This window comes from Crocuta crocuta, unplaced genomic scaffold, assembly GCF_008692635.1.
Source record: "Crocuta crocuta isolate KB4526 unplaced genomic scaffold, BGI_CrCroc_1.0 scaffold143, whole genome shotgun sequence".
Lineage (NCBI taxonomy): Eukaryota > Metazoa > Chordata > Mammalia > Carnivora > Hyaenidae > Crocuta > Crocuta crocuta.
The window spans coordinates 5,080,851-5,107,107 of record NW_027529175.1 but is presented as its reverse complement, the minus strand read 5'-3'; the positions used below and the strand labels follow the sequence as shown (position 1 = coordinate 5,107,107).

The 26,257-nt window shown below is 47.1% G+C and overlaps 1 protein-coding gene across 1 annotated transcript in view; it reads left to right on the top strand.

Annotated features, from left to right (window-relative positions):
- Positions 1-23,614, top strand: part of SMC1B (structural maintenance of chromosomes 1B) — a 71,092-nt gene extending 47,478 nt beyond the window's left edge. The window contains exons 16-25 of the mRNA XM_077758014.1: positions 9,105-9,246; positions 9,935-10,080; positions 11,363-11,516; positions 13,574-13,672; positions 15,616-15,772; positions 16,446-16,600; positions 17,628-17,779; positions 19,438-19,507; positions 21,807-21,917; positions 23,078-23,614. Of these exons, the coding sequence (XP_077614140.1) occupies positions 9,105-9,246; positions 9,935-10,080; positions 11,363-11,516; positions 13,574-13,672; positions 15,616-15,772; positions 16,446-16,600; positions 17,628-17,779; positions 19,438-19,507; positions 21,807-21,917; positions 23,078-23,179 (1,288 nt within the window). The 3' untranslated portion in view covers positions 23,180-23,614. The remainder of the gene's footprint in view (positions 1-9,104; positions 9,247-9,934; positions 10,081-11,362; positions 11,517-13,573; positions 13,673-15,615; positions 15,773-16,445; positions 16,601-17,627; positions 17,780-19,437; positions 19,508-21,806; positions 21,918-23,077) is intronic.
- Positions 23,615-26,257: the final 2,643 nt, after the last annotated feature.

Sequence of the window (26,257 nt, the reverse complement as noted above, 5' to 3'; positions counted from 1 at the left end):
ATATAGCTGAATACAAATATTAATATGAAAATTATAAATTTAAAAAATTAATATAAAAATTAATTTTAAAATTAGTAGCCTTTCTATATAGAAACTACCAGGGAGACAATGTGTAGGGAGAAAATATCTAAATTATGTTAGAGAGGAAAAAGGTAAAATACTTAGTACTTAGGAATAAATTTACTAAATGTGAAAGTATGTAAAGAAACTTTTAGGGCGCCTGGTGGCTCACCCAGTCGTCATCTGACTCCTGATTTTGGCTCAGGTCATGATCTCCCAGTTCGTGGCTTTGAGCTGTGCACGGGCTCTGTGCTGGCAGTGCAGTGCGGAGCTTCCTTGGGATTTTCTCTCTCTCTGTCTCTCTCTGCCCCTCCCCCCCCCCGTCAGAAAATAGGCTTTTCTAAAAAAGAAACTTAAACAAGACAAAGAAATAATAAACTTGAATAAAAAGAAAAGGCAGACAAGTTCTTTCATAAGAAGATTCAGTATTATAAAGAAATTGGTTCTCCCTAATTGAATCTATAATTTCATCTCAACACATGTGTGGACAAGATTTGTTGTTGTTGTTGTTGTTTTAAACTAGGTAAGCTGATTCTAGACTTCACATTCAGAATTCGCTAAGAAAAAAATCTGAAAAAAGTGATGAGAAAGGACTAAGACTCCCAGATTTTAAAACATGTATGACGTTGGATTAATTAAAATCTTGAGGGACTTGCTCCCAAATAGAGTCCAGATCTATAAGGGAAATTCAAGTTAATATAAAGCTGGCATTTCATATTAGTAGAGAAAAAATATATTTTTTCAGTAAATCATGTTGGATACATGTGTTTTGAACTTGGAAAAAACCCATTTGGATCCCTGTCTCATTCTTTAGACTCAGATCAATGCCAAACATTCTAATAAATAAAATGAAGGTGTAAAAATACTAGAATAAGCCATAAGAGAATTTTTTTAAATGACCTCAAATTAGAGAAGGTCTTTCAGTGTGACATAAACACCGGGAGCCATACCGGTGTTTCCTCCCACACCAGGAGGNCCATTTGGATCCCTGTCTCATTCTTTAGACTCAGATCAATGCCAAACATTCTAATAAATAAAATGAAGGTGTAAAAATACTAGAATAAGCCATAAGAGAATTTTTTTAAATGACCTCAAATTAGAGAAGGTCTTTCAGTGTGACATAAACACCGGGAGCCATACCGGTGTTTCCTCCCACACCGGGAGGAAAGGATGAAATGCAAAGGTATAGAAATAAAGATGTTTCGTGTGGCAAAACACCTTGAAGAAAATGAAGACAAATACAATCTGGGGGAGAATATATGTACACGTGTGTTTAAAAATCGTAAAGAGTGGTTGCCTCTGAGAAGACTGAGGGTGGGAAAGAGATATTTTACTTTTTGTGTATTCTGACACCTTTTTAATATTGTACCACATCCATATATTATCTATTCAAATATAATTGTTTTGGCAATATGACAATAAATTCTAAATTTAAGGGTACAGTAGTGACAATAACAAGTTTGTATTGTAAGTCAAAGGATAGTGCCTTTGCCCAGGGTATAATCATTTTATATTTAAAAGTAATCAGTCATGCAGAAATAGGAAACACAAAGCATTTATGATAGCAGATTATTTAAGGTCTAGACTTGACTTATACGCATCTCGTTGATTGGTTTATTTTGTATTAGGTACTTGTCTTTTTTTTTCGTTTTATTGAGGTAAAATTGACATACATCGCTGTAAAAGGTGTACAGAGTAATGGTTTGACTTACATGCATTGTAAAATTATTTACTGCAGTAAGTTTAGGTAACATCCATCATCTTATATAGATACAAAAATCAAATGTAATTTTTATTTTTACTTACTTTTAAATTTTTTATCTTATTTCCAATATAGGTAACATACAGTGTTACATTAGTTTCAGGTGTACAGTATAGTGAGTCAGCAGTTCCATATATTACACCATGCTCATCAAGATTAAGTGTGTTTACTCTTAATCCTCTTTACCTATTTCACATATCCCCCCACCCACCTCCCCTGTGGTAACCATGTATTTATTCTCTATAGTTAGGAGTCTCTTTTTTGTTTTACCTCTTTTTTTCCCTTGGTTCATTTGTTTTGCTTCTTAAATTCCACATATGAGTGAAATCAAATGGCATCTGTCTTTCTCTGACGGGCTTATTTCACTTAGCATAATACTCTCTAGCTCCATCTGTGTTGTTGCAAATGGCAACATTTCATTCTTTTTTATGACTGAGTAATATTCCATTGTATATACATACCACATCTTCTTTAACCATTCCTCTATTGATGGACACTTGGGCTGCCTCCATAGTTTGGTTATTGTAAATAATGCTGCCGTATACATAGGGATGCATATATTCTTTTGAATTAGTGTTTTCATATTCTTTGGGTAAATACCCAGCCGTGTGATTACTGGATTGTAGGGTAGTTCTTCTATTTTTAAATTTTGAAGAACCTCTGTTCTGTTTTTCACAGGGGCTGTACCAGTTTGCATTCCCACTAACAGTGCATGAGGGAGGGTTCCTTTTTCTCCACATGCTCACCAGCACCTATTGTTTCTTGTATTTTTCTATTTTAGCCATTGTGACAGGTGTGAGGTGATAACTCGCTGTGACTTGTGTTTCCCTGATGATGAGTGATGTGGGGCACCTTTTCAAGTGTCTGTTGGCCATCGAGATGTCTTCTTTGGAGAAATGTCTGTCCATGTCTTCTGTTCATTTTTAAATGGATTATTTGTCTTTTGGGTGTTGAGTCATAGAAGTTCTTTACATATTTTAGATACTAACTTTATCAGATATGTCATTTGCAAGTATCTTATCTCATTCTGTAGGTTGCCTTTTAGTTTTGTTGGTTGTTTCCTTTACTATGTAGAAGCTTTTTATTTTGATGTAGTCCCAATAGTTTATTTTTGCTTTTATTTTCCTTGCCTCAGGAGGCAGATCTAGAAAAAAGTTGTTCTGGCCAGTGTCAGAGATATTACTGCCTGTGCTCTATTCTAGGATTTTTATGGTTTCAGGTCTCATAGCTAGGTCTTTAATCCATTTTGAGGTTATTTTTGTGTATGGTGAAAGAAAGTGGTCCAGTTTCATTCTTTTGCATCTAGCTGTCCGGTTCTCCCAGTACCATTTGTTCAAGAGACTGTCCTTTTCCCAGTGCAAAGCCTTGCCTCCTTTGTCAAAGATTGATTGACCATATTGTGAGTTTATTTCTGGGTTTTCTATTCTGTTCCTTTGATCTATGTGTCTGTTTTTGTGCCTGTACCATACTGTTTTGATTACGACTTTGTAATATAATTTGAAATATGGAGTTGTGATATCTGCAGTTTTGCTTTGCTTTTTTAAGATTACTTTGGCTATTCAGGGTCTTTTGTGGTTCCAAACAAATTTTAGGATTGTTTGTTCTAGTTCTGTGGAAAAATGCTCTTGGTGTTTTGATAGGAATAGTGTTAAATATCTAGATTGCTTAGGGTGGTTGTTCTTCCAGTCCATGAACATGGGATGTCTTTCCATTTCTTTGTGTTGTCTTCAATGTTTTATAGTTTTCGGAGTATAGGTCTTTCACCTCTTTAGTTAATTCTTAGTTTATTCCTAGGCATTTTGTTACTTTTGGCGCAGTTGTAAAGGGATTGTTTTCTTAATTTCTGCTGCTTCATTATCAGTGTATAGAAATGCAATGGATTTCTGTACATTGGTTTTGCATCCTGAGATCTCACTGAATTTACCTATCAGTTCTAGTAGCTGTTTTCTATATGTATTATAATATCATCTGTAGATAATGAAAGTTTAACTTTTTCAGTACCAATTTGGATGTATTTTCTTTTTTTTTTAATTTTTTAAATGTTCATTTATTTTTGAGAGAGAAAGAGTGCATAAGCAGGGGAGGGACAGAGAGACAGGGAGACACCAAATCAAAGCAGTGGAGCCTAATGAAGGACTCCAACCCACAAAGCATAAGATCTTGACCTGAGCCAAAGTCAGACGCTCAACTGACTGAGCTACCCAGGCGCCCCTCTCTCTTTTTTTTTTTTTTTTAACTTTTTAAATGTTTGTTTATTTTGAGAGAGCGCATGCACACACATCTGAGCAAGTGGGAGAGGGGCACAGAGAGGGAGAGAGAGAATCCCAAGCAGGCCACAGAGCCCGGTGTGGGGCTTGATCCCATGAACCATGAGGTCATGACCTGAGCCGGTATCAAGAGTTGGACACTTAACCGACTGAGCCACCCAGGCTCCCTGGATGCCTTTTATTTGTTTTTCTTTTCTGATTGCTGTAGCTAGAACTTCCAGTATTATGTTGAATAAAAGTGGTAAGAGTGGACATCCTTGTCTTGTTCCTGACCTTAGGGGAAATGCTCTCAGTTTATTCCCATTGAGTATAATGTTAGTTGTGGGTTTTTCATATAATCAAATATAATTTTTAAATATAAAAGTAGTGTGTACCTCTTAGAGAACATAGAGAAAACCTGTTTAAAAAATCAGTCATTCTCCTCTTGTCCAGAAGTAAAAACTATTCTTTTGGCCAAAATATTTTTTGGCCCATTCCCTTTAATTTTATTCTCTATAATTCATAGTCCATTTATTTACTCAATGCCGATTTAATATAAGCCTCCTGTCAGTCAGGAACTCTTTTAGGCACTGAGACCTCAACAGTGGACAGAGAAGCCCCTGCCTATTCCACGTCCTTTTCATGTCCGTGTACATTTTAGGATCAGCTTTTCAACTGCTCTTAAAAGTCTGCTGGGACTTTTTTAATCGGGACTGTGTTGAATCTGTACACCAATGTGGGACATGTTTTAAAACATGACATGTTTTAACAGTACTAATGCATGAACATAGTGTCTGGCTCACTTATGTGGATTTCCCGTAATTTCTCTCATTAATGTTCTTCAGTGTTCAGTGTACAGGTCTTATTCATGTTTTGTTCAATTTTAAGTACCTTATATCTTTATGCTATTATAAATAGAGCTGTTTTTAATTATCAGTTTCAAATAGATTGTTGGTAGTGTATTGAAATAAGATTGTTTTTTATAAATTGAGCTTGTATCCTACAACTTTGCTAAGCTTATTAGTTCTAGGAGCTGTTTTCTAGATTCCTTAGAATTTTTTACATAAATGATCATCTTTCAGTGAAAATGAAAATTTATTTTTTCTTTTCCAATTAGTATGCCTCTTATTTCTTTATCTTGTCTTACTGCACTAGCTAGAACCTCCAGTACGATGTTGAATAAATAAATGCGGTGAGAGCAGACATCCTGCCTTATTCCCAGGCTTAGGGGCAGAGCATTGAGTCTTTCACAGTTAGATATGGTTTTGACTTTAAGGTGCCCTTTAGCAGAATGAGATAGTTCCTTTCTGTTTATAATTTGCTGAAATTTTTCATCATGAATGGGGACTTTTTCTGCCATCTTTTGAGATGATTACATGGTTGGGGTGTTGTTTATTAATATGGTGAATTATACTGATTGATTTTAGAGTGTTAAACCAACTGACCTACCTAGGGTAAACCCCACTCAGTCATGCTGTATTATCCTTTTCAAATATTCTTAGATCTGATTTGCCAAAATTTGTTAAGGATTTTTGCATCTACATTCATGAGTGTATAGGTATATATAATTTTTTTTTCTTGAAATATCTTTGTCATATTTTTGTATCAGGGTAATGCCTAATGGAAGGAAGACCCACAAAATGAATCAAGAATTGTTCTCTCCTCTTGTTTATTCTGGAAGGGTTTTTGTAGAATTAGATTACTTCTCTCCTAAAAGCTTGGTGAAATTTGCCCATGAAGCCACTGGGGCCACCCACTTTCTTTGTGGGAAGGTTTTTAGTTACGAATTCAGTTTTCTTAATAGATACAGGGCTAGTCAGGGTATTTTTTTCCTTGAATAGGTTTTTTTTTTAATATAATTTATTATCAAATTGGTTACTGCACAACACCCAGCATTCATCCCAACAAGTGCCCTCCCCCATGCCCGTCACCCACTTTCCCCTCCCCCTAACCCCCATCAACCCTGTTTGTTCTCAGTATTAAAGAGTCTCTTATGGTTTGCCTCCCTCCCTCTCTGTAACTTTTTTTTTCCCCTTCCCCTTCCCCATGGTCTTCTGTTAAGTTTCTCAAGATCCACATATGAGTAAAAATATATGGCATCTGTGTGTAGCAACGTGGATGGACCTTGAGGGTGTTATGCTGAGCGAAATAAGTCAGGCAGAGAAGGACAAATACCATATGTTTGCACGTATAGGAGGATTAGGAGGAACTTGACAGAGGAACAAGGGGGAGAAGAAGGGCGGAAATGGTGGGGGAAAGGGAGAGAGGCAAACCATGAGAGACTCTTGAATGCTGACAAAAACTGAGGACTGATGGATGTGGGGGGAAGGGGGGGATGGGCATGGAGGAGGGCACTTTCGGGATGAGCACTGAGCGTTGTGTGGAAACTAATTTGACAATAAACTATTTGTAAAAAAAAAAAAAAATATGTCGTCTGTCTCTTCTGACTGACTTACTTCACTTAGCGTAACACCATCCAGTTCCATCCACGTTGCTACAAATGGCCAGATTTCATTCTTTGTCATTGCCAAGTAGTATCAAATGGGTTTTAGTAGTTTGTTTCTTTCAAGGGATTTATGTGTTTCATCCAAGTTGTCACATTTATTAACAAAGTTATTAATGATCATTTTTTATCCTTTTAATGTCTGTAGGATATGTACTGATGTTGTCTCTTTCATTTCTGATATTGGCGATTTATCTTACTTTTCTTCTTGATGCCTAGCTAGAGGGGCATTAATTTTACTGATCCTTTCTAAGAGCAGCTCTTGGCTTCATTGATTTTTCTCTGTGGTGTGTCTATGTTGTTCATTTCTTTTCTCGCCTTTATTATTTTCTTCCTTCTACTTATTTTGGTATATAAGCATTATTTTCTAATGTAAACATTTTGAACTGTCTCTTGTAAGTATTGCTTATGCTGCATCCCACTACTTCTAGTATGTTGTGTTTTCATTCTCATCCCATTCAAAATACCTTCTAATGTCTCTTGTGATTTCTTTCAACAACCGTTGTGGGGTCCAGAAGTGTCCTGTTTAATAGACACCTGCTGGGGGATGGACTATTCTTGGGGTGGCAGTTGAATCCAGTCACTCGAGTCCTCTCTGTGACTTACTGGTCCTCTGCCTGATTGTTCATCAAACACTGAGGGAGGGGGTGTTGAAATTTCTAAGTGTACTTTTGAATCTGTCAATTTCTTCTTCCAGTTCTGTGAGCTTACTTCATGTGATTAGGTCTATACGTATTTGGGATCATTATGTCTTTTTGCTTAATTAATTCCTTTATCCTTGTAAAATGCCCCCTCTTTATCCCTGTCATATTCTGTTTTCTGAAGTCTACTTGAACTGCAATAGATTATCTTTCTAAGGAATTATGTCTACTACTGTTTATTGAATTTCCATAAATATCCAGCTGGAATTCTGATTGGGATTGCATTGGACTTATATATTTATTTGGGGAGAACATCTTTAAAATATCAAGTCCTCTCACCGAAGAACATAGTATGTCTCTTCATTTATTCTAATCATCTATATCCTTTATTAGAATTTTAAAGTTTTACTTTCCTTTGAGATCTTGTGTGATCTTAAGTTACTTCCTAGATATTTTATAGGTTTTTTCCTCTTATGAACAGTATTTATTTTTATGCTATATTTCTAGTTGGTTTCTACTGGTGTAGAAATATGCTATTGACTATTAGATTAATCTAACATAAGTTTGCTAAAACCTCTTATTACTTCCAGTAGCTTATCTGTTCTGTACCCTGGATGCCTCTGACGTCCGACTGAAAATGTGGAGTAAGCAGTTGAATGTACATGCTAGGAGTTCATGGGAGAGGTCCCAGCTAGAGGTATAAATTCTGGGTTTGTATGCAGATGGCACTTACAGTCACGTGCCTGGGTAAGATCACCAGGAACTATTAAGGGGCATCTGGGGAGGGGAAAGGAAAGCTGGAGTACTGTGGTGTTCCAGAGCCAAGCGAGGAAGGTTTGACTGGCACGTGGTCTGCATGTCTGCCACCGCAGCAGAAAGAAATCCTGCAGTGGTTTGTTCTTAACCACGGCACAGGCGCCATGGTCAGCGCATGCTAGCAGAGATCAGAGCGTGTCACACCTGTCACACCTGGCTCCACCACTTCCGAGTCAGGTAGCCTTGGGCAAGAAACTTGGCTCTGCCTTGGTCTGCTTGTCCTCACTGTAAACAAGGATAGCAGTATCACCCACCTCAGAGAGTCAGGACTTGAGTGAGTGAGTTCATGTAAAGGCGTTCGTAACAGCGGCTGGCACACAGTCCCCTCTCGTGGAATAGCTCTCTGGTTTTATCATTACTGTTCCTGTTGTGGTCTGTGTGTCAGCAGTACCTAGCAGTCTCTCATGACTGTGCTTTACAAGGTTTCTGGGTTGAACGATGCTGTTAGCAGGGAACTTGAGAGAGAAGGTGGAAGAATGAACTACGGTTGGCCTTGGAATTCTCTACGAGGAGTCTGTGAAGCTGGCAAAGTAGGAAGGTGCTTCGGGAAGGGACATGTTCTTTACTTCCCAAGTTTGGAGTCTGTGGATGACTAGCCGATTGGAAAGACTGGCCAAATAAAGAAGAATAAGCACATAAATTGTAATGTAAAGAGGAGGGAAGGAAGTCTACAGATAATAAAAGATGGAAGAAACATGTATCATATGCAGTGTATGGATGCTGACTAAAACCAGTTTTTTTTGTTTTTAATGAGACTCCAGAAATCTGGCAGTGATAGGAATTTAATATTAAGGAATGGTCATCGTTTCTATCTATAGTAGTTTGTGGTTTTGTTCTAATGGTCACCTCACTTTCAGAGACATATACTAAAATCTTTACAGATGAAAATATGTATGAAATGTGCTTCAAATAACCCAGTGCTGGAGGGCAGCGACCAGTAGAGCTCTAGATGAAACAGGATTCATTATAGTATTCCTTCTACTTTTGTAGTTTTTTTTAAATTTTCCATAATAACAATTAAAAATAAAGAACTAAAGGCTCTTTATCACTTGTAACACTTGACTCTATTATACTAGGTTAGAATTTGAGAAACAGAAAACTCGGCTTAATATTCAACTCGAATATAGTCGCAATCAGCTGAAGAAGAAGCTGAATAAGATCAGTATATTAGAAGAAACCATCCAGAAAGGCAGACAAGACATTGACAACCTGAAGAAGGTAACTACTAACAGGTGGCTAAAGCGCCTTGGCACTGAATTTCTTTCTTTCATCGAGTGAACACTGCCGGACTTCTGAAGNTGTGACACTGAGGACTCCTGAGCTCTAATTTGGATGATTGGTGGATAGAGGGGCAAGTTAAAGAGAGAAAATTCTGGACCCGCAGAGCTTGAGTTGCTTGTATGACGTCTAGATAGCAATCTCCAGCAGATACAGAGCACGTGAATGACCGGAAGAGTCTAGGCTGGTTTATGGGAGTAAATTGAAACCATATGTGAATGGTTGAGACCCCCAACCCCACTCCCCGGGCAGAGCGGTAGACGGTGAAGAGCAGTAACGCGAGGCAGGATCTCGGGAAGGAGGGAGTGAGGACAGTTGTCAGAAGGGTAAAGTCTGGGAGGTGTCTGCTTAATTTGCCAATTGAGAGGTCACAGTACCAACAACATTTTCATTGGACAGTGGGAACAGAGTCAGAGCGTAGCAAGCTGAGAATGAATCCAAAGTGAAAGAGAAAGGCAGGTAGTAATCAGCAATTCCAAGAAGTGTAGAACAAGAGTGGGTCACGTGCTGGAATAGAAGTTCAAGCAGCACACAGGATCACTGCTTTGCTTTGCTGATGGTAGGATGATCTGTTGACCTTATTAATGTGAAAGATAGCTAAGTCTGCAGTGCAAATCATCCCATTCAGGCTGAAGAAAAGTGTCTGCAAATTGTGGATGAACTCCTGGCAAAGCGGCAGCAACTTAAGGACATATTTGTCACTCAGAATGCCAACACCGAGAAAGTCCAAGCTCAGGTTGAAGAAGAACGGAAGAAAGCTTTGGCTATTGATAGGTAATTAAGAAGTTTATCAGTTTAAAGGACCATAATCAGAGTTTTAAAGACATTTACTACTAATTTGAAATTTGTTACAGGCAGTTTTGTTATTTGAATATGTGTCCCACAGCATACCTTTCAAGCATTCTCATTTAGGGGAAAACCAAAAAAGTGGTCAGTTGTTTAGAATGAATAGTTCTTTTTGGCAGATGAAAACGTGGGCCTGTGTGAGGTGTCTCTCACCCTAAGTCCCCCTGACGCTGCCGTACGGGTCTCCCTGCAGCCCGGCTGTGAGAGGGGGCACGGCGGGCCGGGCCGGGACCTGGGGCCAGCCTGCGTGGTTGGCGCCCCGGTTCTGCCGCTGGTACACGTGCCTTCCTCTCCTCAGGTAGTGAACGGTCACGTGGGGTCCCAGCATTGCCCGCCTCCCGGGACAGTCATCAGGATTCAGTGAGGGGCTGTTCATAGACACTTAGAACCTGGCACATATGAGCGAGCGTGTGTGTTTGTGGTGGTGACAGACACATTGAGTCAGGTGTCTTGTTACACCCCAGCGACCTCTGCTTTCCTGTGTGATTGACGCAGCTGTAAGCGATCAGAGGAAATGTGCTCTATGTTTGCTCCACTCTTAGCATTTCACAGTTTTCCTCACTGTTCAAAGATAGAGCCAGAAAGTTCTTGGTCTAAGAGTTTTGAGTGCAATTTAAGTTCATTTACTCTTCAGTTGTTTTCACTGTTGTATTTAGTTTAAACAGAAGCACATCTCTGTTCATCATCGTATTCTTGAAAGCCACATAATTCTGGATTTATTTTATTTAACTGGCAAAACCCCCAAACCTTCATTTAAGATAGAAGGCATTACATTAATAGGGGCTGTAGTAAATAAAACATTCGGTCCATTAGGTTTGTCATGACTTACTTGGTAGGACATTTCTCTTGTTCAAATATTGCTTCTATTGGTTTGAGGTTCTAAAGTGTACAGCTTATACACTGCATTTCTCTTGAGGGAGAAATGCAGCTTGAAAAATTATCTAGATTTTAAAACAAAGCTAGCCTGATTCAAGTAATTATTATTTGAAAATGCTCACTTGGATAAATTAATTACATTCATGGCCTTTCTCACGAGTGGTAAGGTTTATATGACAAGCACCAGTGAGGTAACTCTAGAACTTACAGCACTCCTAGGAAAAAGTAGTCATTTTTCCATGTAGATTTATTTGTAACACATTAGTTTTTCTTCTTTGGTACAACTTTATGAATGAGTAAAATACAATCACTTTTCATATCTGCATATTTACAGGGAAGTGGGAAAATGGCAAAAAGAAGTTGTAAGTGTTCAAACTTCTTTGGAGCAGAAACGGCTAGAGAAGCATAATATGCTGCTTGACTGCAAAGTTCAAGACATTGAAATAATTCTTCTGATGGGATCGCTGGACGACATCATCGAAGTGGAGGTACTCCGCCGGGGACTCCCGCCGGCGTGTGGAGCTTAACGTGCCGCCCTGCGGCTGCCTCGTGAAGTCCCGGCTCTGCGGACACACCCTCTCGTCCCAGAGCCCCGTTAGGCGCGGAGAGGTCTCCTGGGGGGGGCGGGGAAGGGCAAAATGATCATCATGCGGAGGACTGGGCGTTTTGTGCAGGCCTCCTCTGTCTCTTGCTGATCCATGTCCGCTGAGCCCCCACAGGACGGGCCAGAGTTTCTTTCCTACACATTAGCACCCGAGAGGAGTCAGAGCTGCTGGACTCAGCCACCTTTGCGGGTGGTGTTAGGAAGGCGGCTGCTGTGGGCTTCAGACAGACCATCTCCGTTAGCTCGTCCACAGGATGGCGTCAGTAACTGTTCCACCTTCCAGGTCATTCATCCCTGAGCTCGTACTTGCCTGGGGTCTCCCTTCCACGCGCCTCCCCCCTCTGCTCTGCCTGGCTGCAGTCGGACTGCTCCGTTCCATCCATCCTCCACTGCGGAGGTGCCCTTAGTCCATGCTAGCATGACTGCTTCTCAGATTGACCTAATTCTCAAAGTCGCTGTCTGTTTTCCTCTATTTTAGCAGAGATCACATTCCAGACAGGAGGTAAGGAAAGGGGAAAGCCCTTTCCTGGTCACAGATGACAAACCCAGTTCAGAAGGTTTTAAAGGGGGTAAAGGAAGAGGACTGCAGTGGAGGTGACCTCATGCCCGACTCAGTCCAGGAATTTGAACACCGTCAAGAACTCTCTCTGGCTCAGTATATATTGGCTCTCTTCTCCCAAATAGGCCTTCCCCACAGGGCTGCAGCTGTAACCACTAACTTTGACCGGGAGGGAAAGAGAACTCTGCCCTGCTCTGTGCTGGGAAAATCCTGGGGAAGAACTCTGGCTCGTTCTGGGTCGCGGGTCCACTCATGCTGGTGCAGGAAGAGAAGGGACATCTGTTAACAGCAGAAGCAGATGGGAGCAGGAAAACAGCGGTCATTATACTATAGAAAAAATGTCTGGGGGTTTTTTAATTTATTTTTTAGAGAGAACACTCGAGCCTGGGACGAGAGGGAGAGGGAGAGAGAGAATCTTAAGCAGGAGCCTGACATAAGGCTTAATCGNATGTCTGGGGGTTTTTTAATTTATTTTTTAGAGAGAACACTCGAGCCTGGGACGAGAGGGAGAGGGAGAATCTTAAGCAGGAGCCTGACATAAGGCTTAATCTCCTGACCCTGGGATCATGACCTGAGCTGAAATCAAGAGTCCAATGCTTAACTGCCTGAGCCACCCAGGCGCCCCTGCACTCACCTTTTAAAGCATGATGCTTCTTAACAGCAAAGCGTTCAGGAGAGTGAAAAGGTCTCAACCATGTTGTGCTGGGAAGAGAAGGCCTGGGGGATATGATCGTTCTTCTCCATTAGAAGATGGCCTGTCACAGGGGAAGGGTCACATTTGTTCTTTTTGGTCCCAAGGGGGATACAGGGTTAGGAAGGAGAAGCCACAGAAACAGCTTTCTTCTCCTAGGGAACACTTTGTACTAGAATGGTGAAGGGCCTTAGCGATAAGTTCCCTGACTGGAACTTTGTAAGTACTTCTGGTAGCGGCCACATGATGGGGATGCCATATAAGATCTTCTGTAAAGGCTGAACTAGGAAAGGCACGAGGTAGAAATTCTCTCTCTCCAGAGGGCTGAACAAGGAACACTGGGTAGAAATAATTACAATAGTTGTTACAGGAACAGTTGTCTTACCACAGTTTTGAGGTTGAACCTGACATTTCCCTTCCGCTGGAGGTGTTCAGACAGAGGGCATGTTACCCAGGCCTCCAGGACTCTTCTGTGGTGGGAGAGACTGTGCTAGATCACTGGTTCAACACCATCCTATGCACATGCAGTAGCAGGGGCTCTTGTTGCCGGGGCATCATGGCCTTATAGGCCACATAAGGATTTTAACTTTTAACTTGAGCGAGGTGGCAATCAATCAGGGGGCGTGGGGCAGACGGATGAATGGAGATCACCATTTCACGTAACAATGAAAGGGCTTCTTCTGTTTTTCAGTTGGGAACTGAAGCAGAAAGTACCCAGGCAACAGGCGACATCTATGAAAAAGAAGAAGCCATTGAGGTAGACTACAGCGCTCTAAGAGATGATTTGAAGGTAACTGGAAGGTTTCTGTTCAGGCTAATTCATGGTGATATTGAATATTTAAATATAATACAGAAAAAATTTTAGACCATAAGTGTAGGGGGAAAAAGATTTCCTAATGGTTTTCAAAGAAATGGTATAAATAGATAACTTTTAAAAAATGTTTATCTCCGCATTTCTCACTGTGTGTTCACAGAACATCAGTATCGTGGAGATCCTTCCCGAATGAAATCTGTGGTCAGAGTGTTTTGCAGGGCTGCCTCCTTGGAGATTGACAATGATCTTTAGTCTCTGAGAAGCCCTGAGATAGACGGAAGTAGCCACCATACTCCAGCCTGTCACTGTCCCAGGGTGGCCCTCACAGTAGGGGACACATCCTTCCCAGATGCAGAGCACAGACCTGGGGCCCGGTGTCAAGGTGTCCAATTCAGCAGCTCTGGCTCTGTGTCTCCATCACCCCCATAAGCCTTGCTGCAGTACTGCACCTCGTTGTGTGTTGACTCCCTCCTGAGGCCACTCCTCTCATTGAGGGAGGGCATGGCGACTAGGCAGCCTTAGCGCTCCAGCCACACAACCACAACCACAACCTTCAGGGAAGAGATGGGCTGCCTTTGCTGTGGTGTGTTCTTTTTTTTTTTTAATGTTTTATTTATTTCTGAGAGAGAGAGACACCGTGAGCAGGGGAGGGTCAGAGAGAGGGAGGGAGCCACAGAATCTGAAACAGGCTCCAGGCTCTGAGCTGGCTGTCAGCACAGAGCCCGACGCGGGGCTCGAACCCACGAACTGTGAGATCATGACCCGAGCCGAAGTTGGATGCTTAACCGACTGAGCCACCCAGGCGCCCCTGCAGTGGTGTGTTCTAAAGAGTGAAGGAGGGCTGGGGCACCTGGGTGGCTCAGTCGGTTAANCACACCACCTACAGGGGACCCATGAGGGAGAAATACTCAAACATGGGCTCTGTGAGAAGGACGAAATGGAGGGTAGATGCCAAGTAGCAACATCCATATCTTTTAATTTCACATGTTTTTAATAGGTGTTGTGAGGTTTGTTGGGCTCTTGGGTTGTATTTCTTCTATTTTTTGGCAATCACAGAAAAGCTTTTGTCTTTTCTATAGTCTATTTAGTGCTTTCATATTTAGAAAATCCTTACCCACCTTATTACTGAGTAAATGTTCCTGTTTTGTTTTCATTGCCTATTTAATTCATCTGAAGTGTATTGTGGTAGATGGCATAAAGTAAGAATCTGTTTTTAAAAAGTTGCCTAAGTTAGCCAGGTTTGCCCAACATTTTTCAAATAATTCTCTTCTCGGTGCCTTGAAACGCTACATTTGTCCACATGTTAGTGAGGCACCCTGGGAGGGCAAGAACGCTTTCCTGGAAGCTCATGCCTACACCCCTTCCTCCCTTCCCTCCTCACTCAAGGTCTGCTCACCCTGGTGGTTTCAGGTGAAGTGTCTGCCCCCCAGACGGGTTGGATGCTTCTCGCTGCCGCGCAGCACCTCCGCTTGCCCTTACAGGGCTCCCGCACGGCCGCGGATGCCAGCCTGTGTGCCTGGCTTCCCTGTGAGCTCCTTAAGGGCACGGGCAGAACCGTTTTCGTCATTGACTCCTCAGGGTCTAATACACAAGTAAACAATCAGCATTTTTTAATGAATGAGAAACTGAAGGTGGTCTATGAATTGTTGCTTTTTACCTGGATCGGGGAGCACGGGGGTGAGGCATGTTCCGGGAGAGCAGTATCGAGAACGCTGGAGCCACGGCGGAGCACGGCCCGCGAGGGAGCTGTGGATGGCGCGGCCCCACCGCGGTCCCGACTCCCAGGCGTCCGAGGGAGGGAAGGAGCGGGCGCGGGGAAAGGGAGGCTGGGACCTGGGCCCCAGGGGCCCTGGGCCTAATTACACAGCAGTTAGGGTCCGAAAGGCAGGCAAGTCCTCGCTGTTCTTTGCCAATAATAGGCCCTTGAATCCGATAAAGAAGTGGACGCCCACCTCCAGCTCCTGCTGCAGCAGGTGGCGGCCCAGGAAGACGTCCTGCTGAAGACGGCGGCCCCGAACCTGAGGGCCCTGGAGAACCTGAAGGCCATCAGGGACAAGTTCCAGGAGTCCACAGATGGTGAGGCCGGGCTGCCACTGGCCAGCGAGGCTGCACTCCTGGGGCTGTGGGTTCTGGGTCTTTATTTCTAACCTGCATCTTCCTCTCTCGTCCCGTATTAATCCGTACCTTCGGTACTGAGTCACTGGTTGCTGCCTTTGTAAAAAATGTTCTGCTTTAATTTGAAAACAACTGTCCTGGTTATATTGGAACATAATTTTTTATACCAGTATGACGGTCATCTTAGATTGTCTTTCACTGAATTTGTCACTATTATTTTAAAATTAGCCCTACTATGGGGCACCTGGGTGGCTCAGTCGGTTGAGCGTCCGACTTCGGCTCAGGTCATGATCTCGCACTTTGTGAGTTCGAGTCCCACGTCGGGCTCTGTGCTGACAGCTCAGAGCCTAGAGCCTGCTTCAGATACTGTGTCTCTGTCTCTGACTCTTCCCTGCTCACGCTGTCTCTCTCTCTCTCTCTCCCCCAGAAATAAATAGAACATTTAAAAAAATTAGCCCTACTAGAAAAAGGGCCCATCAATTTTAAGAGCCATGCTCTTGGAATTAGTAACAATTGAGGTATTTTAAAAATAGATTTTACTCAAGATAACCAAATTCAAACTCTATGCTTTAAAATTACAATAAGAGAAGCCTTCCCCCCAGTGGTCTTCACAATAAAGAACGTTCTCTCTCAGCTTTCGAGGCCAGCAGAAAGGAAGCCAGAATGTGTAGGCAAGAGTTTGAACAGGTGAAAAAAAGGAGATACGACCTTTTCAGCCAGTGTTTTGAGCATGTCTCTGTCTCCATTGATCAAATCTACAAGAAGCTCTGCAGAAACACCAGTGCCCAGGTAGGCGTTTCCACCCCGACCATTGCTGGTAACTTTGTGTGGGTGGTATGCGTTTTCTGGTGGGGAGTCAATATCCACCATTATCTGAGTGACCCACTTCTGGAGCTAAGTCAATTCCAGAAGTTTGGTGCTCGTAATAATGGTGTTCTAGACCCCACTCACTGTCCCACTGGTCAGCCTGGACAAGGCAGAACCTCTCTGGTCCTATTTCTTCATCTGAAAAATGGAGGGGGCAGGGTGGTGCTCAGCATTTGTTTCTAGATTCTCTTCAGTTCTGGAGTTCTGTTGTCTGGTACTAATTTAATTCCAGTGGTCTCTGTAGTTCCGGTGCATGTTCCGTAGAGGGTCTTGGGAATGGCTGGCCTGGGGTCTGTGGCACTGGGCAGAGGCCCACAGCAGAGGACAGAACCAGAGGCAGGGAGTGTGTTGAGACAGCGCCTTTGCTCTAACCGTGCCCGTGACGCGGTCGGTACGCAGAGCAGACCCCGCGGCGCTGAATGTGGGGTCAAGGGGTGGACTGGGTCCTCCCCAGCTGCTCTTCCCTATCCTGTGGGGGTCTTCTCCGGCTGAAAGTTGGTCCTGCATCAGACACTTAGAATTTGAGCTGAAAATAACTTACTTATTTTCAGTAAAGTAAGACTAAAATAAACCCATCAACTTCTTGAAGGCAGGATCGCCGTCTGTGTCTACGGCACCTGGCCCGCAACAGCTGTTCGGTAAAGGCTGAGGAGTGGGGCCAGCGGGTGACCTGGATGAAGACTTGTTGTCAGACTGCGACGGGTGCCACTGAGGTTGATGGCGGTCCTGTGTGTGTGACAGTGTCTCCCTCTCCTACCGCCTGGACAGCCCTGTTTCCCGTGACCGCGGGGAAAGCTGTGTCCGTTATTTACAGGCCTTGGTGTTTTCCCATCAAAATGGAGGGAAACCTAACCAATAGCGTATTTCGTAGTTCAACCGTCTCAGTTTCCAAAGTCGAAATTTACTAATTGTTTCTGTGATATTGCTAAATAAATAACCTGTGTTTCAGGCATTTCTTAGCCCAGAAAACCCAGAAGAGCCTTACCTGGAGGGAATTAGCTACAACTGCGTGGCTCCGGGCAAACGGTTCATGCCAATGGACAATTTGTCAGGGGGAGAAAAGTGTGTGGCAGCGTTAGCCCTCCTGTTCGCTGTGCACAGGTAAGGCCACGGTGAAGTTCTCTCTCAGCATATGTGGGGCAAAACTGTTTTCTCCAGCCAATTCAGGTTGTTCTAGGCCTATAACCATTGAGACTGCAAATCTAACACATAATTCGGTCTCTGACAGATTTTCATTAAATTTCTGGAATTACCAGAGGCTACTTATATTCCAGGTTTCTAGAAAAGGAGAAAAAGAAATCCTGGAATGACCAGATGTGACACCAGGATTGCCAACAAACAGTTAGCAAGCAGAACAAAACATCCAGCCTGTTTATTACTTTCCTACCGTATACTCAGCTGTGTTTCTGTAGAGGATGTCACGCAAAGTATTTCTTCTGAAAAAGTGTTTAACCTCCTCATCTCCACTAATGGCGATGGCAGTTTGCGAAGTAAATCAAGGAAACGTCAGCTACAATTAGGACAGCTGACTTTCCACATTCAAGTCATGAGATGAAGACGCAGGTGGACCTGGCGCTGCCTCTGTCCCTTCGTGAGGGTCAGCGTGAGTTCCCACCTTCGTAGGAAGAGGCCAGTGCAGGAAAGGGAAAGAAAACGCCACTAATGCAGGAGGCAGCAGGACTCTGCGTTGAGCAAGTCTCTGCAGAATAAGACTATTACTAGGTGTCACTACCACCCGTTTTTCCCACAGATACTGACCAGATCTCTGCCGTGTGCCAGGTGGTGGTGTAGGCAGGGAACGAGACAAAATCCTTTCCTCAGATACACTGTATTTTGTTTTGGAAGACCGATGAGAAGGTATTTTAGCAAACTAACTCTCGAACATAAGGACTATCCGGAAGTGACAGATGCCATAGAGAAAAAGTAGGGAATGGAGACAGTAAGTAGCAGGGAAGGGTTTGCAGTATTAGAGTCACCCGGCAAGGCCTCTTTGAGAAGGCAGCATTTGAATAAAGATTTGAGGAATGAAGGGTGCAGGTCATGTGGAAGACTGTTCTAGACCTTAGGAACAGCAAGTGCAAAGGCCCTGAGGCCAGAGACAGCCGGCATGTGTAGTGAAGGGACTGTATGTGACAGTGGTGGACACGGGGCTCGGGAACTTGTCGCAGGAAAGGAGAAACCGGAGGATGGGCTGGACCAGGGGGCAGAGCTGACCAGACGAGGTGTGGGGCGGGACGGAGGCGGCAGGGGTGACCCCGTATCAACTCGAGCGAAAAGACTGGGGGGGGACATAGGTCTGGAGGGGCAGGGGAGGCGTGGGATTTGGGATGAGCTTGAGCTGTTTATCAGACGCCCGCCTGGAACCGCTGGGTAGGCTGCTGGGCACGTGAGGCAGGTGCGGGAGCCAGCAGTGTACGGACGGGATTTAAACCCCTGACGTCAGAGGAAATCACGGGGAGCTAATTAGCGTGGAAGCACCGCGCCCGGGCCCCGCGGTGTGAAACAGTTCGAGCACCGCACAGGGAGGAGCGGCGGGGAGGTGGGAGTAGATGCTCATCCGTGAGGTCAGGGCGGCAAGCGGGGGCAGCCCCAGGGCCACCCGCAGAGGTCGCGGGGGACGCCGACTGAGTGAGCACTGCCCGTTGGACCGGGCGGCGTGGGCGAGGCAGAAGCGCCCGGGGGGACGCACCTTGTTTACTCTGAGTACCGTCAGGCCTCTTGTCACAGAAGGTTGTAACCCACCGGTGATTTCTTCCTAGTTTCCGGCCCGCTCCGTTCTTTGTTTTAGACGAAGTGGACGCAGCCCTGGACAACACGAACATTGGCAAGGTACGTTTCCCCCTGCTTTGAGTCTCCAGCAGACCCCGCCTGTGAGCCGAGGACCACCTCTGCTCAGAGGCAGTCCCCCTGCGACACACACCTTTGTTTGATAACAGCGGACTGAAAACCAGATCTTTTTTGTTGTTGTTGCTTCTGAAAACCAAATCTAAGTTAGAGATCTAAGCAGAAGATGACTGGGGGGGTCGTCTTCATTCAGGGGTCAGGGGGCCCTCAGCGAACTGCTGGGGAATCAGAACGGGGGGTCAAGGGTCTCCGTGCTGAGCCCGCGGCACTGCTGGGGGGCTTCTCCCCACTCCTAGACACCGGGGCCAAGAGGGACACCCGCAGGCCCGAGGCAAACGGGACCAAACCGCTGGTTTCAGAAGGTCCAAGAACAGCATTTCCAATAACATTCCGGAGGAGCTAAAGTTCAGACTTGCGCCCGCCGCCCTTCACTTACTGCCGCGTATCCAGTTGCCGCACTTGTCCCTGGTCCCGTCTGCAGTAAGTGGGACGGTGCGGGAGCCGGTTCGGCAGTTCCGTGTGAAGTGAGCCCCGAAGCGCAGAGCNCTGGCCAGTGTGAAGCCTCCAGAGAGAGCCGGGCTCTGAAGCCTCCCTCCGCCGTGAGCTCCGACAGGAGGGCGGGCTCCGCACGGACGCAGGGCCAAAGAGGGGGGCGCTTCTGGCCCACGGAGCCCCGGTGTCACGGCCCTGCAGCTGTGCAGACGGTGGATCGGACTCCTGGTTCCACTTCCAGGCACGTCCATCTTCCAGAAAGGACCACGCCATTTGTAAAGCGCCATGGAGGCGTATGCCTTGGTCTTGGGGGCCTGGCTCAGGGGCCCACCTCTGAGAGTTGATCCGGTCCCGGTGCCACCAGGCAGGGCCCGGGTCCCTGGAGTNAGGTGCGGAGGTCATTCTGGCAGCCAGAGTGGCCTCAGTCAGCACTGCCCCAGCTGCCCTCACCCAGCCCAGATCCCTCACCCCTACTTTCTGACGTGTCCACTCCAGTCACAAAATTGAGAAAACAGATCCCCAGTTGAACTTTGCAGAGGACAGGAAAGAGCCACCTTCTGTGACCTGCCAGGCATCGGGGTAACTGGGGAAGGGAAAGAAAACGGGAACAAAAGACCATCTGTAGTCTCTGGAATGCCAGCCAGCGTGCATCGGCTCATTGGACCCGGTGGCCTGACTCAGTTAGGAGACCTCTCCCCCAAGGAGGTGAAGCCTGTCTTCTGTATGGGGGGAGGGGGTCTACTTTTGTGGACTGCTGTTTTCAGTGGCACTGAAGGTGTCCGTGCCTCCCAACAAGACTGCCACGTACGAGTGGCCTCTCCAGGGATGAGGTCTTAGGCCTTTTCTGTGGGCATCCAGCCTGTGTACCAAAGACCTGTTAACTCAGTCTCCTCCCCCGGAATCTACCCTGGTGGCCCCTCCGCTGCCCTGCCGAGTGTGGGCGGACACGGGGTGAGCGGCTCCCACGGGCCTAGGGTGCCCTCCCCCCCAGCCCCGCACCCCTCAGGCAGTTCCGCAAGCACAGCGCGGAGTTCCCTCTGCCTGGAGTTCAGCCTCTTGGCCAAAAGCCATTTCCCCTCCCGGCCACTCCCCTCCCAGCACTGGTCCTTGGAACCTCGGTCCCCGCGCGGTCAGGACTCGGGCACGCGGACAAGAGCCATTCCAGCCCCTCAGAGACGTGCAGGGAGTTGGCAAATCCCCTGGGAGACTGGCCAAGCTCTTCTCCATCTTTCTCTGGGTTCTCTGCATGGTCTGTTCAACAAGACCCCTTTCTGACCAATTTTGTTCTTACTCTCATTCCTTGGATCTGAGCTTCCTGAAGGAGCCACCAAGTTCAACTCTAACCAAATAATTTGAGGGTGGATTAGGAATTCATATATAATTGCCATCTTTCACTCACATCTGGCTTTGACTTATTAGCAAAATAGGAAGTTGGAGATTTACAGACCAGTCCTTCCTCACCCTGATAATGTCTGAGTGGTAGTTTTTATCTTGTGATGAACGCTGATTGCATATTCACTTGATGGTATCTTAAGTTAGAGCTTTGTTCTTTAAAATATTCTTAAAGTTTTAGACGTTAAGATTTACAATTTTTTTAACGTTTTATTTTAATCTGAGCTGTTTCCATTTCTGCACTTATACTGGGTTTACTGAGTTACCAGAAAGGCAGGTAAGCGCCTTGTCCCCTACAATGGGCGACTCCAGCCGGCACAGTCACCAACCGTCTCGGGGCCCAGAATGGAGGCCGCCTCCTTGCTGGTGAAATGTGTGTCTTGTCCTCCCCGCTCCCCAGGTCTCAAGTTACATCAAAGAGCAGACCCAGGAGCAGTTCCAGATGGTCGTCATTTCCCTGAAGGAGGAGTTCTATTCCCAGGCCGACGCGCTGATAGGCATCTACCCAGAGGTAAAGACGGGCCCCTGACGCCACCTCGTTGTGTCCTGGAGTGAATTACAAGTCCCAGTGGAGTCTGCACGTACTGTTTGATAAATATCAGGCTTAAATGATTTTTTGAATCAAATAAGATTTTTTTAAAACTCACGATATTTTTCTGTGGCAGTACACAGAAATTTTAAGATCGACTTTAAGTGAAAGATAGTTCCGGAGCAGTAAGGTGCACGCACAGTAAACCGTTCACAGTGTAGTTCGTATTTCTGTCATGTTTCAATGTTTTAGACCAAATGCACTGTGGGTGGCACTAAAGGGCCCATGTAGCTTTCAGGAAGGACCAGAGCGGGGGACAAACCCCAAATTCACTGGACATTCCAAGCTGTATAGTAACTTAGAATTCAAACACACCTTAAACTGTTCAGAATACTTACCTGGGCTAATGGGGTAGAGCAGCTAAGTCAGAGCATTCAGTCTGGGGACAGTAGGCCTTACTTGCTGAGTTTTCATCTAAACGAAGAACAAACTTAATTTTCCTTCCTGTGCCTACAAGATTCTTGGGAGCCTCTGGAAATTGTCACCCACGTCGGGGAACAAAAAAGACCTTTTTCCTCTCCGCACTCAGGTTCCCTGGCCGGGGTGGGGGCTGTAAATCAGGCCGGCAAAGGGCAGATTAACAAGAGGAAAACAGCTTATTGACACGTGCGTGGCACACGGACACGTGCACACCCAGGGGAAGAGTGACCCCAGTGACCCCGAGGGCCGCCGGCCAGACCTCCTGCTACACACCATCCCAGGCTAATACAAGGACAGGGGTGGGGGCTCCCGGATCAGGGGGCAGCTGAGGGGAACTGTGATGAGCAGCAGTCGCTTAGTAAGGCCCGTGGTGCCTCCTCCATCTGCACCCCTTTCCTTTGTGAATGGAGCCTGGAGCCCGGTCCTTGGAGCGTCTCCTGTGTCCGCTCAGAGCAGTCCGTGTGCCGGAGAGGAGGATGTCGGGATGGCACACGCTTGTTCCTTTTACCAGAGAATACACCATAAAGCTGATGTGCACGGAGACCGGTGGTTATAGATGTTCCTTTTTAAGTGCAGATCCGGATTCACTAGTGGCCTTTTATGTTTAATAACACGTTTTCCCTCAGTAGAGAAGTGACTTGAGCGGTCTTTTCTCATTTCAGTTCAACGACTGCATGTTCAGCAGAGTTTTGACCCTAGATCTTTCTCAGTATCCAGACACTGAAGGCCGAGAAAGCACCAAAAGAAACCGAGAGTCACGTTAAGACCGCGAGGGCCCCTTGAGCCCCTGGGGGAGTGTGCGGACGAACGGGCCAGTCGGGCAGGGTCACAGCTGCCTGGTTCTTGCTCTTGAAGGACAAGTTGCTGGAGCAGCCTGTGCCGCGGCGGCTCGCTTCCATCACTCAGGCCCCCGTCCCGTGGCTAAGGTTCCTGTGAGTTAGCGCGGACCAAGTTGTCAAAGGAAGGTTCAATTTTGTGCCATAGTTTCAACTGTCATTTTGAAAGGCAGAAAAACGTTGAATTCTGCATTGTTTTCACTTAGGCCTTGCCTAGTACGTATGTGTTCAGTAATCTTTCAGGGAAACCCTTGGTTCTCAAATATACGAGGTATAGGTGTTAAAGCCGGGTTTCATGGGAAGTTATTTCAGAGGCACTCATGGCAATGCAGAAAGTATCAATAAAGAACATTCTAACTGCAATGTCTCCAATCTGTCTACTCCAGTGCAACCCGAAGTTTTCTAAGTAAAACCTGAGGAGGAAATGTTGGACACGAGCTTCCCGAGTAACAGCGGACTCCTCCACCCCGATACGTGGTTCTGGGGAGGAAGGAAAGTTGCAGCGGCGTCCACCACCATTTCCCTTTCAAACGGAGAAGTTTTGTGCAGAGGAGAGCAGCTCCCCGGCGCACGTGGGTCTGCAGTCCCGGAAACAGTGTGGAGGGGAGGCGCCGGGGGGCTCAGCCGGTTACGCGTCCGGCTGGCGCTCAGGTCGTGACCTCGTGGTTTGAGATCGAGCCTGGCTTTCGGCTTCGCGCTGACAGCTGGGAGCCTGCCTGGGAGTCTCTCTCTGCCCCTCCCGTGCGCGTGTGCGCACACACACGCTCGCGTGTGCTCTCAGACTTTCACAGAGTTACCTCAGACGGGCTGGGCCCAAGTGTAACAGGGGAGCAGCGTGGTCACTTCTGGACACTCACTGCTTCCCGTAAACAGAGCGCGCTGTGCGCCCACATCGAGCCACAAAAGCCCTGCCCCCACCCTCACCCAGCCGACCGCTCGCCGCGTGGGGCGAGCAGGGGCCACTGCACGTGTCCTCCGTTCCCTTCTAAGAAAGGGACCGCTGCCGCCAACCCCCCACTTCTGCGTCACAACTTCCACTGGCCCGTCCCCGTTGCCACGTGAGCTCAGTCAACCCCAGTCGCACCCTGGGCTGTCCTCACTCGCTCACCTTGGACCCGGGGTGTTGGGGTCTGTACCCCACGGTACAGTCTCCCGTCATTCCTGAAAGCCACAGGCCGGTGGGACATGCGCGCTGGGGGCACGACCCCGGGGCCGGGGAGCCGGGTTTCTCACCCACAGAATGACACACAAACGCGTCCTGCTCCAAGCGCTTCTCACACACCAACCGTGTGGCAACGAGTTTGCCCTTCAGTGCGATCGGGGACAGCGGCCCTGACTGCAGGCGGCCGCTCAGCTCAGCAAGGACGCCCCACGGCCGCGAGCGCGGCGGCTCTTCCCCTCCCCGTCATTTCCTAGGCCGGTCACCTCGGTCTGCCCTGTGTCCAACCAGTCGCCAGGCGCAGGCGCCCCTCTGGTGCCACTGTGTGTCTTTAAAAACCCACACTTCTGTCTGCCTGTTAAAAGATTCACACACAGGACTCACTTGCTCACTGGAGAGAGAACTGAAGGTGAAAGGGCTCCTCACACACACGACGTCAGCTTTGCCGGAACGAACGCTGGGCACGCGCAGCTGAAGTTAAAATTTTATTTATGACCAGAGTAACATAAACGATTGATTTTTCATGCCTCGCAAAGGAAAAGAATGTCGTAAGCAGGTCTCCAGCCTCTCTCGCTCTCAACACGTCCCAACCTTACGTTTCGGCTCCTAACTCTCTCCGTACCCGGGGGAGCCCAGCGCCGCCCGCGGGGAGCGACACGGAGTCTGGCAGGAAACCCAGCAGGGTCCCGGGGGCCACCGCCACCGCCACCGCGCCCCCGGCACGGCGCGCTCCGCCTTGCGTGAACCCGGACGCCCTTGACAAGCCTGCCTGCCCTGGTCTGCGGGCCCCGGGGAGAGAGCCTTCTGGGAGGGAAACGGGAAGCCTGGACCTTCCCCCGTAGAATAAAGTCTCTGAAAACGTGGGGTTTCCATTCTCACTGAAAGTCGCAAGCTCAGTCTTGTGCTCTGCTTGTCCCTTCTCGGGTGCCCGTCGCCACACGGAACCCGTGGGGCGCTGAGCCGCGCTCGTGGGAGGCCCTCTGGCTCCGGGGTTCCGCGGCCGCTGGGCCCGCCGCTCCCCAGAGCCCAAGTCACGGCCCTGAGTAACCCCAGAGAACCCCCCCCGGGCCGCGCTCTCCTCTTCAAACCCGACCTTTCTCCGCCGCAGGTTTGGCGCCGCCGCCGAGCACCCGCTCGTCCTTTCCTACCGGCCGACGAGCGCAACGACCAGACTTTCAACTTTTTCCTACAGCAACACGTTGCCACGTAAAAATCGTAAATGTGTCTTTTTTTCCTCTGGCAACTACTGTTGCTTGGACAGTCCTCACCCTCCCCTTTTTACTAGAAAAACCACCTGGACGGAGGGGGCCCGCCGGGCGGGAGCCAGGAGTCCGGTCTCCCTCCGGCACTGCGGTCCCTGAGGGGGCTGTCCGTCGGCCCCCGCGAGGCTCTGCCTCCCGGGCGCTCAAACCGCACGGCGGGTCGTGCCCCAGGCCCCGGGCCGCACCCCCGCACGGCTCTTCCGGGGTGCAGGGCGGATTTGGGGGGGGAGAGAGCCCACACGGAGTTCCTCGTCGCTCGGGGTACGGCACTGCGGTTACAGAAGGCTGGTTTGCAGGCTGCGGGAACGCACTGCTTCCAGAGAGTTCAAGACCCCGCGGCGTCATCTGTAGCAACAAGGAGAAACAAGACCGAGACGGTGAGGCCCGGCTTGGAGGAGGGCCTGCGGCAGGTGTCCCGCCGGCCCGGCCGCCCACGGCGGTGCGCACGCGCTCCAGACCCTGAAAATGACTCCGACGCAGAGGCCGCGGTCTAGATACGGCTTCGTGACTTGTGCACGGCGTCAGGGAACAAAGGAAATCACCGCACTGGGTTTGCGAAGATCGATGGGAACCTCACCCCCAGGA